This window comes from Corylus avellana, chromosome ca3 (genome assembly GCF_901000735.1).
Source record: "Corylus avellana chromosome ca3, CavTom2PMs-1.0".
Classification (NCBI taxonomy): Eukaryota; Viridiplantae; Streptophyta; class Magnoliopsida; order Fagales; family Betulaceae; genus Corylus; species Corylus avellana.
Window position 1 is genome coordinate 16,561,149 of NC_081543.1, and position 18,641 is coordinate 16,579,789.

An 18,641-nucleotide genomic window follows, 5' to 3' on the forward strand; every position below is an offset into this window, starting at 1 on the left:
ATCATCAAATTACTTGATGTTCCTTCTCGTCTTCTTCTTTTCATTCTCTCTTCTTTAAGTACAAGTAGCACTGGTAGAGAAATCATGGAGACTTCTTTTCCACTAAGTGTTAAAGAAGTTACCACATGTTCCAATGATAAGGGAAGGTTGTTTAGTATGGTTGTCACTTGCATTTTATCTGGTACAGGATGACCAGCATTTGCAAGCTCCTTTGCAATTAATTCCATTTGATTTACAAACTCACCTACATAATCTCCTTCACTCATATGTGCACAATTGTATTTATCTAATAGCAATTGTATATGTGTGTTAGATCTTCGGCCATACTTTGTCTCCAGTGCTTCCATCAATTCTTTTGCAGACTCGTGACTTTCAAATAGTGGAATGATGTTGTTTTTCATGTTGTGAAGAAGTGTAGCTCTTGTCATTAAGTCATCTTCTATCCATTTTTCATGCTTCTTTTTGGCTTCATTATCATTTGGGTCAGCTGGATCGGGCTTCTCAGATGTGAGGGTATACTGTGTTTTCTCATGTGTGAGTACATAAATAATATGTCGTTTCCACATTCTAAATTCATCTTATTAAGATTCTCGAGTGTAGAGGAATCAATGATACCTTTAATAGCCATTTTTAGAAAGTGGATTTATTTATTTTTTTATAAAAACATAACATTTCATTCAATAATACCACGAGCATAAAGCTCTTACATCACAGAGCAAAGCCCTGAAGCAACCATAACATAAAGCTACAAGATGACCAGATTTAGTACAAAATTCGAGACCAATCCGCTAACCCATGACTAAAATCAAATTTAATACTAGATCTGTGACAGACAGACTCAACCAAATGCATGGATAGCAATTATTCTTCGACCTTAAGAGCGGAAAGACTCTCATGCCGAAACTCTTCCTTCTCGACCCGAAGGCTAGGATAATGATTACATCTACAACCCAAAGGTCTGGACCAAAACTAATTAACCTGAAGGCAACACAGATCGTGTGAGAGAGGAAAGAGCCTTATTACAAGTCGAACAAAACAAGGAAATTAAACAATACAGGGAAAAAACACACGCCAAAACACAAATACATCTTAAAGAAGCAACAAAACAGATAAATAAAACAAGAGAAGATACAGCACACTCTGATCACGCACACGCCGGGAACCAAAAAATGAAGGGGCATTGGAAGCTCATCATGGCGGGGACGCGTCGACAGGCTCAATAGTGGACAGTGGGCGGTGAGCAGGCACAGAGAAGACCAGCAAAGCAGGACTTGAAAACAACCACAAACAAGAAAAAAAAAAAAAAAAAAAAAAAAAGAAAAGGAAAAAACAACAAGGAACCAACAAAACAAGGAAAAAAATAGGGAAAAAGAGCACAAAGTGGGAAGACGGTAGCCGGAAGGGAGCTGGACCCGTGCAAGCCGAAAATCGCCGTGTAAGGGGCGTGGGAGCTCGACGCAGTGGGGACGCATGAAAGAAAGCCCTAATAGCGGGCAGTGAAGTGGCGACACAGGTCGATGGCGACCACAAAGAGCCAAAACAAGGCCAAGGAGCCCGTTGCAGGAAATCAAGGTGGGGGAAGAAAAGCTGCAGGGAAGGGGCAAAACGGAGAAAAACAGAAGGGGAGAGGAGCGGCAAGGAAGGGGAAGAGAGGAGGCATTGGGGCTAGGGCATCAGGTAAATAACTAGCACTGGAACGAGGAGGACGCGGGGAGGAGGGAGGCAGCCAAATGGCCAACCCTCCTCCCCTGTGTGGCTGAAGGGTTTCGCTTTTCTCTTTGGCAGCTAGAGAGAAAAGAGACGGCTAGGGTTTCTTTTTTTAGAAAGTGGATTTAACAACAAGATAATAATAATATTTACATTTATTATTTTTTAGTACAATTTTTACAATTGTCTTGATAACTGTACTAATTATTACAAACTAAATAATTTGTCTGTGGTTCTAATTATTATTACAAAACAATATTGTCTGTAAAAATAAAAATACTAATGATAAATAACAATAGAGAATTCTACACTTACAAACATTTTCACAAATACAATTGTACAAGCTGATGTGGCTCAGCCACGTTGGCTTATTTTAATTAAATAAAAACTATAAAAACAGGGACCTATTGATGAGCTTCATTTCTTGGAAAAGCAAGTTTTGTCAGAATGTTAAAATTGATTTGACGTGAAAGTTGTGTAGGAAGAAGCCATTTTTACAAAAAAAAAAAAAAAAAAAAAACCTGTAGACCATTTCAAGCTCCATCTTCAAGCTCAACGAAACTCCATTTTCAGACGCTCTACTTGAAGAGCTCCATCTCAAAAAACGAGTACGACGCAGAAAGCGATTTTCAGAAGAAAAAAAAAAACGAAGCAAAAAGCTTCTAACCCAACGATGTTTGGATAAGCATCATGTGAGTTTCCTTTCCTGCCCAAAGAAACATTTTGTGAGCTCTTTCTGGACCTTCTATATGGGCTTTAAAAGTTGAGTTTTTGTTGAAGTTTTGAGTTTCTGCGCAAAATAGTCTTGAAAAGTTTAAGTAGTCTTGGAACAGAGGCTGCTTAGAAAAAAAAAAAAAGGGAAAAATATAAAAAAAGCCCCCAAAACTACCAGCCGTTTTCGATTTAGCCCCATAATGTTCCAAAAGTGATAAAGTAGCCCCCCAAACTACCAAATTATTGCATTTTGGCCACTCCGTTAGTCAAAACCGTCAGTTTGGACGGAAACTGCAAAACGACGTCGTTTGTTACGGGTAAGTTACTACAATGCCCTTTTGAGAAAAATATAAAAAAGCCCCCCAAACTACCAGCCGTTTTCATTTTAGCCTCCTAATGTTCAGAAAGTGATAAAGTAGCCCCCTAACTACCAAACAGTTGCAATTTGGCTACTCCGTTAGTTATTATTGTCAAATATGATGAAAAATTCAAAACTACGTCGTTTTGACAAGGGTAAGTTACTAAAATGCCCTTTTAGGAAAAAAAATCATATTAAAACAAGCACGCTAAACGGCACCGTTTTTCTTGAAATTAGGATTTCCTTACACTTACCAAAACGGCGCCGTTTTGATAAGTGTTAGGAATAAAAAGAAAAAACCTTAGACCCCATGCAGAAAAAACCCCCAACCCCAGTTTATCTCTCTCCCCCAAACCGCCGGCCACCACGTCGTTCTATCTCCGGCAACCTTCTCCCTCAAGTGAAAAAAACGCAACACCCCTCTCTCTCTTTCTCTCAAAACCGACTGCCCCTGCCACCACCATCCATCACCGCCGGCCACACCATCCACTAGCTACGAAGCGCCACCGAAAAATTCTTACCCATTGTAGAAATCAAACAAAAAAATCACGTTCATAGATAAACAACACCGATCCGACAGCTATACCATGAAATACAATAAAAAGATTGAGTTATGGGTAAGATTTACAGGCTGTCGGAGATAGACTACGTGGTGGCCGGCGGTTTTGGGGAGAAAGATAAACTGGGGTTAGGGGTTTTTTCGTGGGTCACCTGCGTGGGGTCTAGGGTTTTTTCTTTTAATTCCTAACACTTACCAAAGTGGCATCATTTTGGTAAGTGTAAGGAAACTCTAATTTCAAGCAAAACGGCGCCGTTTTGCTTGCTTGTTTTAATATGATATTTTTTTTTTCAAAAATGGCATTTTGGTAACTTACCATTGCCAAAACGATGTATTTTTAAATTTTTCATCATATTTGACGGTAATGAATAACGGAGTGGCCAAATTGCAATTGTTTGGTAGTTTGGGGGCTAGTTTATCACTTTCTGAATATTAGGGGGCTAAAATGAAAACGGCTGGTAGTTTGGGGGGCTTTTTTATATTTTTCCCAAAAGGGTATTGTAGTAACTTACTCGTAACAAACGACGTCGTTTTGCTATTTCCATCCAAACTGACGGTTTTGACTAACGGAGTGGCCAAAATGCAATAGTTTGGTAGTTTAGGGGGCTACTTTATCACTTTTGGAACATTAGGGGGCTAAATCGAAAACGGCTGGTAGTTTGGGGGGTTTTTTTTTATATTTTTCCCAAAAAAAAAAAAGCTTGGAACAAAGGCTTTTTGGACCATCTTTCTTTGAGAAAAAACGTAACCTCCCCCATTTAAACAAAACCAAATTTGTCTTTTTTCTCTCTTTTCCCCTTGACTACCTCTGATTTTTTTTTTTTTTTTTCTCGACTTCCATTGGTGCTACCAATGCAAAGTTGCAATTCAAGCTTGCTGAGGGAGGAAGTTTTTGCCCTTCTTGTGATCAAGGCTTTAATCAAGAAATTTGAGGACTTGCCCAAGAAATTCAAGGTGGGTGGAGCTGTTTACGGAGGCCGTTTTAAGTTTTTGTTGTATACTAAACAAAAAATTATAGTTTTTGTTTTATAATTAAAAATGTCACCAACGAAATGTTGTTTTTGCTTGGCTTTTTCCTCATGTATCTTTCAATTTGCTTCTTTGTGATATGTAAGTCTGCCAACTCCAAATTGCTTTTTCTGTGTTTGATTCATCAATGTGTACAACTCTCTATTTCAATAGACAAACTTCAGCAGTGGAAAGAATACAAATAAAAGACTGTCTTGTTTAATTTGTGATACCTCCATGGCTAAACACATGATATGGTTATGGTTATCCATGCTCTAATTTTAGTGAGAAAAGTGGTGAGCATCTTGGTTGTGCATGGCCTTTGGAGCTATTTCTTTGGTTAAATGCATTAAGCTGTGGAGGTGACCCTACACAGAGCTCCTTAAAGGGACTAGGCAAACTTAAGGCATTTGAGACAATAACATGATTGTGATGCCGAAAGATGTTAAGAAAATGCAACCATCTTTGAGACAAAAACATGGCTGTATTCTACAAAAAAGAGTATTATCAAATAAACCTTTTTGTATAGTTATTCTTGTAGAATCAACACAAATTATAAAATACAGTTCATTTTCATAAATTCATTCTCTTTTGCAATTCAACAAATACAAGGTGAGCAAAATCATGTCTAGCAGCTGACTCAAGAGTATTGGGTACTAATCAACCACTAAAACGTGGGTCAACTGACAAAATTTGAAATGACCATTTTGACTACAACATCTCCAGCATCAACAAAATGACCATTGCAAAACCAGCACTAATGTCACTGAAGTGGCCCTTTTTACTGCAAAACCAATATCATTTAGATTCAGTAAAAAGTGAAATGAACCTTGATCAATTCTAAAAGTGAAATGAAAATATAAAGAAGAGCTGAAATGGTCTTACTAGCACATCAGAACAGTCAACCACAGCTTATTTAGCATCTTTTCAAAAAACCATCAACCTCATATCTGGAAATTGCTCAAGGCGATAACCATAAACCCCAAAAAACCATCAATCTCATATCTGGAAATTGCTCAAGGCGATAACCATAAACCCCAAAAAACCATCAACCCCACAAAATAACCTGCTCCAGAATGATAAACTAATTCAGAACAGTCCAAAGCATGAAACCTGAAAGTATTACATAACATCCAATAAGAAACTATTACATAAATGTCATTTCAAAAACGATTAAATATGGCAGTGAAAGCAATATGTTTTTTTTAATGTTAAGAAACCCCATAAACAGTCCTTTTAAGATAATATGAACTTATATGATTAATTTAGCTATTTGTAAAATGAATTTATAGGGCAGAATATTGACCTGATGGTTGTCATTGTACCATCTACAGAGGAATCAAAAAGGTTAGATTGTCCCTTTGCTCATTCCATCTCTCAGTCTAGCAAACATATTAAAAAATAAATAAAAGCTTGTATTTCATGAGAGAAATGAGGCAAGATGGTTGAGAAACATAAATTATACCTGAGTAACTATACTTTCTTGAGTTCCAATTATACAATCATGTTGTGAAGCAGCTACAGAAGGCAAGATGGCTTCATTTAAATTCAATTCGACTTCTTTTGTTGCTTGGGAAGTCTTTCATTAAGATATGACAAAAAAAGCAATAAGATATAAAAATAAAATAAAGAGAAACAAGCAACCTGTTTTTGTCCTTTCTTCCGTTGTCCATTCTTTAATCCGAACTTTTTTTTTTTTTTGTTGTATCTTCTTTAATTTTAACTTTCTAACAACCTTTTCTCCAACAGACTGCCTTTGTGTTGACCGTAGCCTCCCTTTACTTTTTGCAACTAAAGGATTCCGCAACTTATTACATTTTTTAGACCTCCCATCAATTGCTTCATTACAAATAGAATATGCACCTGGAAGGTGATGAGAAGGTGGAGTACTTAGAATGCTTTCACCCTTTGACCCATTGTGAAACAATTCCCCTTTTAACTTTAGTACACAAGTTTTCACCGTCATATAAGTTTCATTGTCTTTTGATGCGATCAATGCAGCTTCAGAAAAATCATTGCACAAATCTTCATATTTTTGTGCTTCACGGTTGCCGCTCAAGTCGTCATAACTACTCTTAACGATGGTATATTTTCGTTTCAAGCCCTTCTTCCATCGTTCAAGAATATATTTAGATGGCAACTCTTTTACACCTTTTATCAAGGTTAGAACAATAAGGGCATGTCTACACATTATTCCTCTAAATTCAAACAATCTACAAGTGCATTTCACCTCACATTCCTTGTCATTAAAGTAAACACAATACCTTACTTGTTTTGTGAAGTCATCATTAACTCTTATACAATCCTCAACTTCATACGTAGAAATCGCACCATCGCATTTTAGTGGAGATGGCAAACACATCATGAATCCCCTAAACTCCTCTTGAACTTCTTTGAACTTTTCATTGGTATAAATAACTTGAAGTTGATGCTCAATATAATGGAAAGTAATAAGTGGAATCATTTTATTAAACGAACCAAAATCAGCTAGACGTTCGTTCTCAACCATTCTCATTAAAGCATTATCATAATCTTCAACAAATTTCTTCAACAGGGTACTTGGCCCCACATAACCATCAAAAAAGGCATTCATACTCTCACTTCGCTGTGTAGTAGACATTCCGACCCAAAATGTATCTTTCACATATGCTGGTACCCATTGATACCGTTCATTATATAACTGACACAACCATGCATTTTCTTTAAGATTGTAACTCTCAACTACTTGTTGCCATCTTTTTTCTAATTCATCACAATTCAAAGAGTCGTATACATAATTTAATAGAGCACCCTTAAAGTTTTCATATTGAGAGTGTGATCCAAGTTTCTGTGGAAACTTGCTCATGATATGCTATAAACAAAATCTATGTTTTGCTCTTGGAAACACTCTTGCAATTGCAGCTTGCATAGCTCTATCTTGATCAGTTATAATTGCATTAGGAGCTCTTCCTAACATGCATTTCAACCATGCTTCGAACAACCATACAAAAGTATCGATATTCTCATTTGATAGTAATCCACACCCAAAAAGTATGTATTGGCCATGATGATTCACTCCGACAAAAGGTGCAAATGGCATCTTATATTTATTAGTCAAGTATGTAGTGTCATATGTTATGACATCTCCAAAAGACTCATATGCTGCTCTACTTCGTGCATCTACCCAAAACACGTTTCTCAAACGGCTTTCTTCATCGAGGTCTATAACATAGAAGAAGCTGTCATTTTTTTCTTGCATTCTCATGAAATAGTTACGCAATGCTTCAGCATCTCCTTCTCCAAGCAACTCATTTCTTACTTTATTAATGTAATTTCGACAATCTTTCTCTCCAAATGGAAGATTCTCATATCCACTGGCTTGAACAACAAGAGCTTTGTAGTTTTTACTTGGACGGACTCCAGCTTTATCCACTACTTCAAGTCTTCTTTTCACACAAGGATTTAAAATTTTATGGCATGTAAAATATCTTGCCTGGGATGGGCTTACAACATGAGTGTGTTCAAGCACGATAGTAGACAATGTAAACCTTCCATTGTTAGTTAACTTTGCATTGATCTTCGCCCTGCACCCCATTTTCTCCATTGGTTTTGGCCTAACAATATTAGATGATTTGCTTCTTGACTTACCCTCACGGACACATGCAACTGTGAAATATCTTAACTTTCCATCATCTCCAATTTTAGAGGTTCTTCTTGTCACACCAAAACCGACTTGCTTGGCATATTGCTTATAATATGCTATAACCTCTTCTTCAGAATCAAACATCATATTAACTCTTGGTTCTTCAACCCTTTGATTTCCATGAATAATTTCCTCTGGCCCATCACTGTCCTCATTATCATTGTCCTCGTTATCACTATCCTCATTATCATCCACATCTAAATTATTAAAAAAAAAAAAAAAAAGGTAAGAGGACATAATTAACATAGTTTAACAAGCAGAAATTATGTGTTTAACTAACCAATTGGAGTGCCAAGAGGAGGTCCAAGAGCTTCATCATTGCCCACCATCACCATTGCCCTTGGTCTCAATTTCACAAATTATAAGAGACCTTGATTGGATGGAGATAAGTTCACACTTCAACTTTTGTGCTAAAAGATCCCCTCTACAAAGGGAAACAAAAATCAAAGAATGTGATTTAAAATAATAATAATAATAATCTTTATCTTTGGCTAGGAATGTATCATTGAGAAAAACTACCAAAATATGTTTCCATAAAAAGTATCTCAATTAACTTAGAATTTAGAAAAGAGTGGCATGGAGCACCATGAGCCAAACTCTTCAAATTGTGACAAAATACTAGATAATGACCTGGGCCAAAGGATTAGGCAGCTGCTTTCTTCAGATAAGCAACGACGTCTGCACGCTCCTATGCCTTCTTCAATCCACGAAAAACCAATTTGTTCTAGAAATGTACTGCACAAACCAAATTTTATTAGCAGTCAATTAGTTTAAGGTATTCACTTTTCAATTATATATATATATATATACACACACAAGAGACATGACAACTATACCTAAGAAAAGAAATATAGTGTGATTCTATATGAGAGGTTATGTTTTTTTCTTAAAGAGAGATGGTTCAAAAAGCCTCTGTTCCAAGACTACTTGAACTTTTAAAGACTATTTTGCGCAGAAACTCAAAACTTCAACAAAAACTCAACTTTTAAAGCCCATATAGAAGGTCCAGAAGGAGCTCACAAAATGTTTCTTTGGGTAGGAAAGGAAACTCACATGATGCTTATCCAAACATCGTTGGGTTAGAAAGCTTTCTGCTTCGTTTTTTTTTTCTTCTGAAAATCGCTTTCTGCATCGTACTCGTTTTTTGAGATGGAGCTTTTCAAGTAGAGCGTCTGAAAATGGAGCTTCGTCGAGCTTGAAGATGGAGCTTGAAATGGTTTTCTGGTTTTTTTTTTCTTGTATAAATGGCTTCTTCCTAATAGCTTTCACGTCAAATCAATTTTAACATTCTGACAAAACTTGCTTTTCCAAGAAACGAAGCTCATCAGTAGGTCCCTGCTTTTATAGTTTTTATTTAGTTAAAACAAGCCAACGTGGCTGAGCCACATCAGCTTGTACAATTGTGTTTGTGAAAATGTTTGTAAGTGTAGCAATTCTCATAACAATAATAACAACAGCAGCTCAATAATCTTCGGGATAAGTCAGACATGCCTTGTAATTGTTTAGATGACTCCTATAATATCCAAGAGCTGGATCTGGTAGACTGACCTATTCACCCATCCTCGGAGGAGTGTAGCGGTGCATGCTAGTAGGCCACAGGTCCCTAAGGCTCTGCTCAACAGTCTGAACAATCCGTAAAGGATGTGGACCCCTTAGGCGTCTGTCTGATAAGATCTCCGTTCTAGCCAAATCTGAAATAGTAAACGCAACCTCTTTGGGTTGACTTGGAGCCAACCAACAGGGTCGGATGAAGCTTCGGTTCACACTTTGATGGCTTTGATTAGAAGACTCACCTCTTTCCCAATTATTTTTATGATTATAATGTTGAAAATTATTGAAATTATTGTAAATAGAACTTGTAGAGTTGTAGCCCGTCGAATCAGCTTTCCAATGGTTTTTGAGTGGACGAAATCGGGGCTAAAACGAGTGAAAACGATCGAAATTATTGATTCTACCTTGAACCGGGTTGTCTGCTGGACCGAGTTTGTTGAAACTGGATCGATTGAACCGCGGGTTGAAGGGCGGGTTGAATCCCAGGCCGGTTATCGGATATGGGTGGAATGGCGGGTCAGGCTTCAAGAGCGTGAGCTGTTTTGCAATGGATCGAGCTTCAACGAGTCGGTTTCCAGCAGGTTGGGCTACACCGTAGGCTTCAATCTGGACCTTTTTGATTTGGGCTTGGGCTTTCAACACGGACTTTCAGACAGTGTGTTTCCACTTTGGGCTGTTGCGGAAGGGCTGAGGAATTGGGTCGTGAAATTGCTTTCGGGTATGTTCCAGAAGATGTGGAGTGGGTCGGTTGACCTGGTCCAATATCGAAACGGGGTCGTCCCGTTTCACTGGGACGATGTCATTTTTAGGATAAGCACTAGAAGGCGCCTATGCAGGGATGGCCGAAATGACGTCATCCGTGTTGCACTGGACAGTGTCGTTTCGCAAATGGCCCTGGTCTTCCTCTACGGCGTCGTTTCGCAAAGAAGGTTGAATGTCTTCTTCCTGGCTGGTCAAAACACTGTCGTTTTGGCTAGTTTTCATATCTTCTTCGCCTGGGTCGTCTTCTTCCTCAGGATCCTCATCTTCTTGCAGATTTTGCATATTATCTTCCTCCCAAAGTGAGAGAAGTGAGTCAAAGTCTTCAGATGAAGTGACTCTTGGGCTTTCTTCTTCCACACACGATCTCGAATTGAAATATAGGTTCGAAGATGAATTTTCATTGTTGACTGTGACACTTTTTTCTTGAAAAATCCTCTCTAAATCCTCCAATGACTGACTTAGAAACTTGACCCCTTATTTCTTTTCCAAAAAATACGTCATTTTCAATTCTTCAATATTTGTTGTATATTGCAAACCACCAATCATTAGAACAAGGTGTTATTCATCTGGCTTCTCAATAGATTTGTGCAAATTGTAGAATGCTACTATAGAAGCAAGATCAATCACTTGATGAGTGATTGTTTGACAAATATCAAACAGAAAAAGTTGAGAATTTGTAGAATTTTTTGCAGAATTTTCATTTTTCTCTTGATTGTCCATCACCGTAGGGCTCTAATACCACTGTATGATATTAACTGTAGGATCTTATAAAATATTTACAGAAAAAAATTTCTCCCATTAGGGTGGAAATCCGGTGGAGAACAAGAGACTTTAGAATGCAAAAAATTAGACAGAAAACTAAGACAACAAAAACTAACGTAAAAATGGAATAGAATAATTTGAGCCCCAATACAACTCTTGGTCAAGAGTTGTCACTCTTGACTTGCTACCTCCACCTAAAAGTAATTTTACTTTCCTGTAAAATTTACGTGATAGTATGGGGATGACCACACTAATAATAGTGTTATCATCGTGTTCATCAACTTATCAATCCATGTGAGAAAAAGAAATCAACTATTAGACAAAATGGAATTGAGGAATTTATTTAATTAGTTCCACTATTGAAGTTCCTGTCAATTAGTTATTGTACATCAACTTTATAAGTAAGAAGGTAGTGGATATATATTAAATTTACTTTTGAATAGTTTTTTATTTGAAAGATGGCTGGTGGTTCGCTTTGGGACAAAAACTAAAGATTCTATTACAACAACATCTCTAATTAAGCAAGATTAATCAAATCCAATGCAACTAATATCTTCTTTAATTTCATTTTGAAGATTTTTAATTATGTGAAGGTAGATAAGTGTCTTATAGTACATCTAGTGGGTAATAGGATATGGGTACTTTTAATTCATTTTTTTTCTTACTAGCTAGCAGCCTATAGCACTAATCAATATGTAATTTAATTTATAGAGGTTAAATTAAACAAAAGTTGGACTATGGAAGTCAATGTTTAATCATTTGAATTGGATCGTTTGCATTTTTCCTTTCAAGAGTACTTGGTTCCAGCTATCATTTGTCTTTAATTAGAGAGAGAGAGAGATTCCACTTGTACTAATTAATCAATTAATGTGCCTTTTATTGTACTAATATATGCAATGTACGTAGGATTTAAAGTTTGAGATTATAATCACAAACAAGATTCTCTTCGTGAGTACTCTGTTATTAACAAGGACCGTCTATCCACCACAAGACAAGAAAAGGTCCCCATCTTACGGTTGTAATTGACATCAGCAGCAGCAGCTTGCCTTTTTTGTCTATCAAAATCAGTTGTCAGCTGTGTCGCTGGCTGCTATAATAGGCATGGCCAGCCAAACCCACAGAATATCAACAACATGCACTTATTGATTAGGAGATCAGATTTCAATCTTTAAAATCACGTCATGAATTCCACCCAACAAAAAGAACAGTATCAATTTCAAGTACTGTATATATTGACTAGATGCAAAGTAAGGAATCAAGTAGTTTGACTGGGACAGGAACCATTGGATCAATTTGCATGTGCTACTCTCTCTTGACTCCATGCTATTTCTATTTTTCGAGTGGACAATTGGGTTTTTGACCTTGTCTCGTGATTGGTCACAAACAATGACATCTCCTAATAAACATATATATAAAAAGTTGGTTCAAAAACCACTTCAAGAATAAAACAACACCAGCCACCAGGGTTTGTTGAAAACCACTTAAGAATACAAAGAAAAAACAAAACAAGGGGTCAGTCGTATGTCCCCGTTTCTTGCAACGTGTATCGATCGATAAGTTTCAACTTTTAGAGGCCTCAAATGGGGTCATGTGCCAAACCATAAACCCACTTACTAGGAATTGTTGTACGTCTATTGTAGATTGAGATATTACGCAATTATCTGTTTAAATTATAATTTAAATAGTTATTATGAGTGGGTTCATGTCATGAAACTCAGTTATATATCTGAGTAGTTGTCCAAAAAATTTAAAATTTATTTGAATAACTGAGGCATTCTCATAATAATTACATATTATTAAATAACGGTTGTGGGTCTGGATCTGTTAGTATTTTCTAAAATAATGGGTACCTGCTTTTAACATTTTGCATGTTGAGGTAACTATCCTCTCCTCTTTAATTATAGGTTTGTTTATTATAAATATTGTTTTCTTTTTCTTCTTTCTTTTTTATATAAGTTATAATTATTGTTCTTGAATGAGACAATATGGGATGGAATGGGATCCTCACCTACCCCACGAGGATTTTCTTTGTAGTTTTGCAACTTTCTGGGTTGGAAACCACTTCTAATTAGAGCCCCACCTTTTGGTGCTGTTCTCAATCCCTGCAGTGCTCCCTGAATGAATTTAATGTATTTTATATATATGTGTGAGTGAGCTAGTGAGAGAGAGAGAGAGAGAGAGATACCTCTCTCTCTCTCTCTCACTAGCTCACTCACACATATCTCTCTCTCTCTCTATATATATATAAGGCATGGCAGCATTCAAGGAAGCATCCAAGATCTAAGGTATGTACATAATTAATTGCAATGAAAAAACTCAAAACCAGACAATGCCAGTTGGATTTAGTGCTTGACAGTCTCTATCGACAAGAAGTAATTTCTTAATTGATATTCATGCTTTGCCTAAAAAAAAAAAAAAAAAAAAAAATCCAAGCTAAATAATTATTTTAATTATATATTCATTTGAACAATATGTATTTTTTTCAGTAATTAATTAAGGAATAAAGGATATAATTGGGAGCCAGGGTTGGTTCTTGAACAAAGTGGACGGGTGGGTTAGATTTGACTAGGGTAGAGTTTAAAATTGGTCTTTAATACAAAGACCTTTGCACTAGAGAACAATGTTACTATCTCATTCAAATTATTTGGAATCAAATTTGGATCGATAATTGAATTTTCATTTTTGCCTTGCGGCACATTATATTGGTTAGAAATGACAAGAACACTCCTAAAACTATATAAACCTACTTAAATAGATTAATCCCACGCCACTGATGAGGAACTTTTTTACCTCATCTCTTAGAAAAAAATGAACATAACTTGCTTGCACATAATTTTTTTTTTTTTTTTTGGTAACACTCTTCTGTACACTTGTCTTCCCTATTCTTATGCTAATCTTAAAATTTCCTTGTTTGGGTGTCTTGGCCCTAAAGTGAGGGAGGAGTTTCTCTCTCTTCGCTTTTTTTTTTTTACCGTCTTCTTCTTCATCATTATCTCAAGAAATAGGAACCAATTTGGCGATGGAATTCTTTCTACATGTAGAAAGTCTCCATTGTAATTGACACTAGATTTTTGGAGTAGTGCCTTTCTTCAGAGATACTCTAATGGGCAAACCATTTTGGGGAAGAGCAAATGGGTCATATTGAATCCCATTTTGTGTACCAACCACAGACCACCTGCGTAATGTTACAGACAAAACACATGTCAGCAGACATTCTATTTTTAGAAGCTGGTCATTTATTAGCGGCCAAACCACAAGTGAAAAAGGTTAAAAGTTATTGATTCTGTTATTGTTGATGATTGCATACCTGTACTTTGTGGTCAGATGATGGAGAAGCACTAACATTTCCAGCTTGGCTAACTCATTCCCAGGACAGGAGTGGGTCCCATTGCCAAATGGCATAAAGGTATTGGGTTTTGGAGTAACCTGGTGATACCATTCAAGCCCTAGGATAAGAATAAATACTTTCTTGACAAAAAAAGAAAAAGAAAAAAAGAATTATGAGTAAATTAAAATTTTACCTCAAATCTTGAGGGATCAAACTTCTCAGGCTCTGGGAAGATCTCTGGACTGTGGTGAATGTTTCTGAAAAGGGGCAAAACTTTCCACCCTTTGGGTATGAGATAACCTAAAGAAGAATTTCCAAACAAATTAGTTAAAGTTAGTATATATAAAAAGTAGGAAGAATATAAAATAGAGCCTACTTTAGAGTCAAAATTTGCGGTAATTTGACTGACCTTCATATTCAACATCTTCTACTGCCTCTCTAAAAGTAAAAGATAAAATTGAAGCAACTCTAAGTGTCTCTTGAATCACCCTTGAAGTGACTGTCATCCTTTTAGTGTCTGCCCAAGTGAGAACTTTCTCCTCGCCATTCTCTTCTTTCCTCCTCATAATATTCTCTTGCTCTTCCTGTAAATTCAAAAACAAGAAAACTTAATTGCTTTTTTTTTTTTTTTTTAAATAAAAAATTATAAAAATTTAATTTAAATTTATGGAAAGATATGGCACTTGAGAGGAGCAATTTTCTTACAGTGACAGCTTGAAGAACAGTGGGGTTCTCGCCAAGGTACTTGAGGATCCATGTAAGCACGCTGGCAGTGGTATCACGAGCAGCGAATATGACTCCGATAATGTTGTCGGCAATCTGGTCGTCAGTGAGGCCTTCTTTGTCACCCATGAAAGATCCGAGCAAGTCGTTGTGATCGTATTTCATCTGCCTCCTGGCTGAGAGGATTTTTGCCAAGATTTGAGCAAGCTCCTTCCTTGCTTTCATGGATTTGTTGAAGAGAGTCCCTGGAAGGTTAATGGGCATTGAATTGTACCCCTTCTCAAGAATGTAGTAGCACCGCTTCAGATCCTCTCTGTACAGAACTTCATCCTTTCCAAATATGGAAAGCAGGGCAACATTGAACGTAAACTGCAAAGAAAGAACATATATATCTTCGATTGAGACATGCACATAGTGGAGTGGAGAAAACGTGGGAATTCAAGGTGATGAGGTAAACTCACAATCTTCATTTCTTGGAAGGTGTTGATCAAGCGGCCTTCCCATGATTGGAGAGAATCTTTGGCAATGGATTCGATGCTGGGGATGAAGTTTTTAATTGCTTCGGGCAGGAAGGCTCGGAGAACAAGCTTCCTAAGTTTGGCATGGTAGTCTCCTTGGTGAAAGAAGATGGCTTGTTTGCCCAACATTCTCTCTTTGCTTGCAGGAAATGTGGGCTTGAAGAGATGAGCTCTCGTTGCCAGCACGAATTTCGCTGCTTCTGGGCTCGAGATCATCACACAAGGACACCCCAATATATGGGTCTTGAAGATAGAACCATACCTATATATATATATATCAAAACCAACATTAATCTACCATTAACAAAACAATTAAGTAGCTAGAAATTTGATAAAAGTGGAAAGAATAAAACCCGATATTCTACCAACCTCTTTTCTTTTTCAGCAAAGAAGACATTTGGGTTTTGAGAGTAGAGTTGAAAGGTCTCCCCTATGTAAGGCCAACCCAAGGAGCCCGGCGGGAGGGGCAGTTTCCGGCGACTTGAATTGAAGAACTTGATGAGGGAATGGAAGAGAAAGATGAAGAAAATGGAAGCTAAAAAGCAAAACTTAAAAAGGGAGGCAAATTCCATATCGAGAAGAAGGAGCTAGGTGAAGTTCTCAATCCCTGCATGAACATATATATTGTGTGCGAGTGTGGAGTAATATATATATATACAAGTCATTCTCTGACTTTACAGATAAGGCATGGCAGCTGTTCTCAGAGAGTTTGATGATAGCACTGACTTAATTAAGTATTATTACTTTAAGAAGACCATTATAGATTACTGACATAATAATGCATACAAAAAAACAACGTGTGCATCTGTCTTGATCTAACTTTATAAAAATGAGCTGTCAACTTTGAAAATATAATTGCTTATTGGTGTGCTACCCCATGCAACTCTAGCCGGGTGCTACCCTTTCATTTGAAGTACACATGCACGTACTTGGTATATATGTACATATGTAGAGTAAACTTTAAATTTTGATGGATGATTTGATTTCAATTAACAGGACCATTAGTCTACGTGGATCCTACTATACCAGCAACATTCAAGGAAGCATCCTAGACCTACCTAAGGTACATTGATAATTAATTAATTGCAATGAAAAAACTCAAAACCAGACAATGCCAGCTGGATTTAGTGCTTGACAGTGGTAGCTACAATTTCTTAATCGATCAAGCTTTGTAAAAAAAAAAAAAAAAAATTGTAAACTAATTATATATATTTTTTCAATAATTAACTAAGGAATAAATGATATAATTGGGAGCCATGGTTGACTCTTGAACATAGTGGACACGTGGGTTAGGTTTGACTAGGACGATTTTTTTTTTTTATATAAAAAAATGCTAGTGATGGCAACTAGAGTAACTACTCTACGTGGACATGACTATATACAGTAACACTTGCTTGCTAAGAACTAAACAAAATGGTCATAGACAAAGAAATTTGTAGGTGCTCTCTCAAAGTCTGATTGAGTTATAGTATGACAGTCTTATCAAGACATCAATGAGACTCATAATGATTTACACTAACCAAGCATGAAAATTCTTATAGCTACATTTGAACTTTTGCCATAGTGTGTACTAGATTAAGGTAGAGTTAAGAATTGAAGAGAATAATACCACACCTATAACTCTTTTACAACTCGTTGACATGTATCGATATTTGATTGGAGTTACGTTAACTAAAAAATTGTTAACACCCTTTAATCACATGCTAACATATGTCAACTAGTCTCTAAGAGGTAACTCAATTAATTGGGACTACGCCTAATGAAGGGAATGTCACTAGTTCGAATCCCTTTCTTTCCTCTTGTGTGGACATGTCAAAAAAAAAAAAAATTGCAACTAAAATTAAGCATCTCTATATTCTTATCGATTGTTCATCCGGCCTCCGTAATGTTTGCTCATGAATTACATCTATGCTAACCAATCAAGAGCACAAGGACGGGGTCTTGAAAGAATAAAAAGTATAAAAAATGTACAATAATTTTGGAAATTTAAGAATGTAATCCTAGGATCAAGTGCATGCAATTGTATTAATTGGATCCCGTGAGTACGTAAGTTGACTTGACATTTCCGCACACAATAATATATATATGCTTAATTTTGTGAATTCAATGCCTAATTAATAAGAATGACGGAAGGGTTTCATATGCATGTTTAGGCAATTAATTAAAAACAGTTTGTATAAATAGTCTGCCAAAGACTTTGACTTGCTTATTAGTACATGTTCATTGGACTTAGTACGTAGTATTAGCCTATATCAAAGTGAATGACAATTAGTGATCCAAACTTTCTGAGAACCATACCCCAAAAAAGAAAAAATTCTGAGAACCAAAAACCTCGAGAGAAGAGATAGATTTTGAACATGCATGTGGGATAAATTGGTTATTATAGGCCCTGTTTGCCAACTGTGCGGAACAACACTGTAGTTGGAACGGTATTGTTCCAGCTACAATACCATCATTTAAAAAATAATTTTTTTTTTCTTTAAAAAAAAAATGAAAATATTAAAAAACTTTTAAAATAAAAAATAAAAAAACACCCCAATCCAAAACGGTGTCGTTTTGGGCATTAAAATTTTTTTTTTCTTAAAAAAAAAAAAAAAAAAACAGAGAAAGATATCGGGGTGGCTGGAGCCACCCTGTAATGGGGGTGGTTGCCATGGGTGGCTGGAGCCACCCTGGATCTCTCTCTCTTTCTCCCTTTTTTTTTTTTTTTTTTTTAAAGAAAAATAATAATAATAATTTTAATGCCCAAAACGACACCGTTTTGGCTAGGTGTTTTTTTTTTATTTTTTTATTTTATTTTTTAAGTTTTTTAATATTTTTCTTTTAAAAAAAAAAAAAATCATTTTTTAAAGGATGGTACTGTAGCTGGAATAGTAACATTCCAGCTACAGTGCCTTTCCGTACTGTTGGCAAACGGGGCCATAAGGAACTCCACAGGAAGGAGACTGAAAAATGGGTAAATTTTGTTA

The 18,641-nt window shown here is 36.4% G+C and overlaps 2 protein-coding genes across 2 annotated transcripts; both read right to left on the bottom strand.

Annotated features, from left to right (window-relative positions):
• Nucleotides 1–5,057: 5,057 nt before the first annotated feature.
• LOC132174210 (protein FAR-RED IMPAIRED RESPONSE 1-like) lies at nucleotides 5,058–8,363 on the bottom strand. The gene is made up of 7 exons (XM_059585901.1): nucleotides 8,309–8,363; nucleotides 7,234–8,225; nucleotides 6,082–7,026; nucleotides 5,812–5,925; nucleotides 5,679–5,728; nucleotides 5,376–5,459; nucleotides 5,058–5,130 (listed from the first exon to the last, which is right to left on the bottom strand). Exons 1-7 carry the CDS (start codon nucleotides 8,361–8,363, stop codon nucleotides 5,058–5,060), a joined length of 2,313 nt encoding a protein of 770 aa, XP_059441884.1.
• Nucleotides 8,364–13,948: 5,585 nt separating this feature from the next.
• On the bottom strand, nucleotides 13,949–16,268 carry LOC132175710 (abscisic acid 8'-hydroxylase CYP707A2-like). The gene is made up of 7 exons (XM_059587732.1): nucleotides 16,042–16,268; nucleotides 15,616–15,934; nucleotides 15,137–15,523; nucleotides 14,841–15,015; nucleotides 14,625–14,731; nucleotides 14,411–14,529; nucleotides 13,949–14,278 (listed from the first exon to the last, which is right to left on the bottom strand). Exons 1-7 carry the CDS (start codon nucleotides 16,242–16,244, stop codon nucleotides 14,167–14,169), a joined length of 1,422 nt encoding a protein of 473 aa, XP_059443715.1. The 5' UTR covers nucleotides 16,245–16,268; the 3' UTR covers nucleotides 13,949–14,166.
• Nucleotides 16,269–18,641: the final 2,373 nt, after the last annotated feature.

Bases quoted from the DNA above. Each gene is read 5' to 3' on its own strand.
- LOC132174210 (XM_059585901.1), bottom strand. From the start codon at position 8,363: ATGGTGATGGTGGGCAATGATGAAGCTCTTGGACCTCCTCTTGGCACT. The intron at 5,926-6,081 runs GTTGTTAGAAAG...TCTTAATGAAAG, and splicing joins GGCAGTCTGTTGGAGAAAAG to ACTTCCCAAGCAACAAAAGA. The intron at 5,131-5,375 runs GTTATCGCCTTG...TTGGTTTTGCAG, and splicing joins ATGGTTTTTTGGGGTTTATG to TAAAAAGGGCCACTTCAGTG.
- LOC132175710 (XM_059587732.1), bottom strand. From the start codon at position 16,244: ATGGAATTTGCCTCCCTTTTTAAGTTTTGCTTTTTAGCTTCCATTTTC. The intron at 15,524-15,615 runs GTGAGTTTACCT...CTTTCTTTGCAG, and splicing joins CCTTCCAAGAAATGAAGATT to TTTACGTTCAATGTTGCCCT. The intron at 14,530-14,624 runs GTAAAATTTTAA...TGGTATCACCAG, and splicing joins TTGATCCCTCAAGATTTGAG to GTTACTCCAAAACCCAATAC.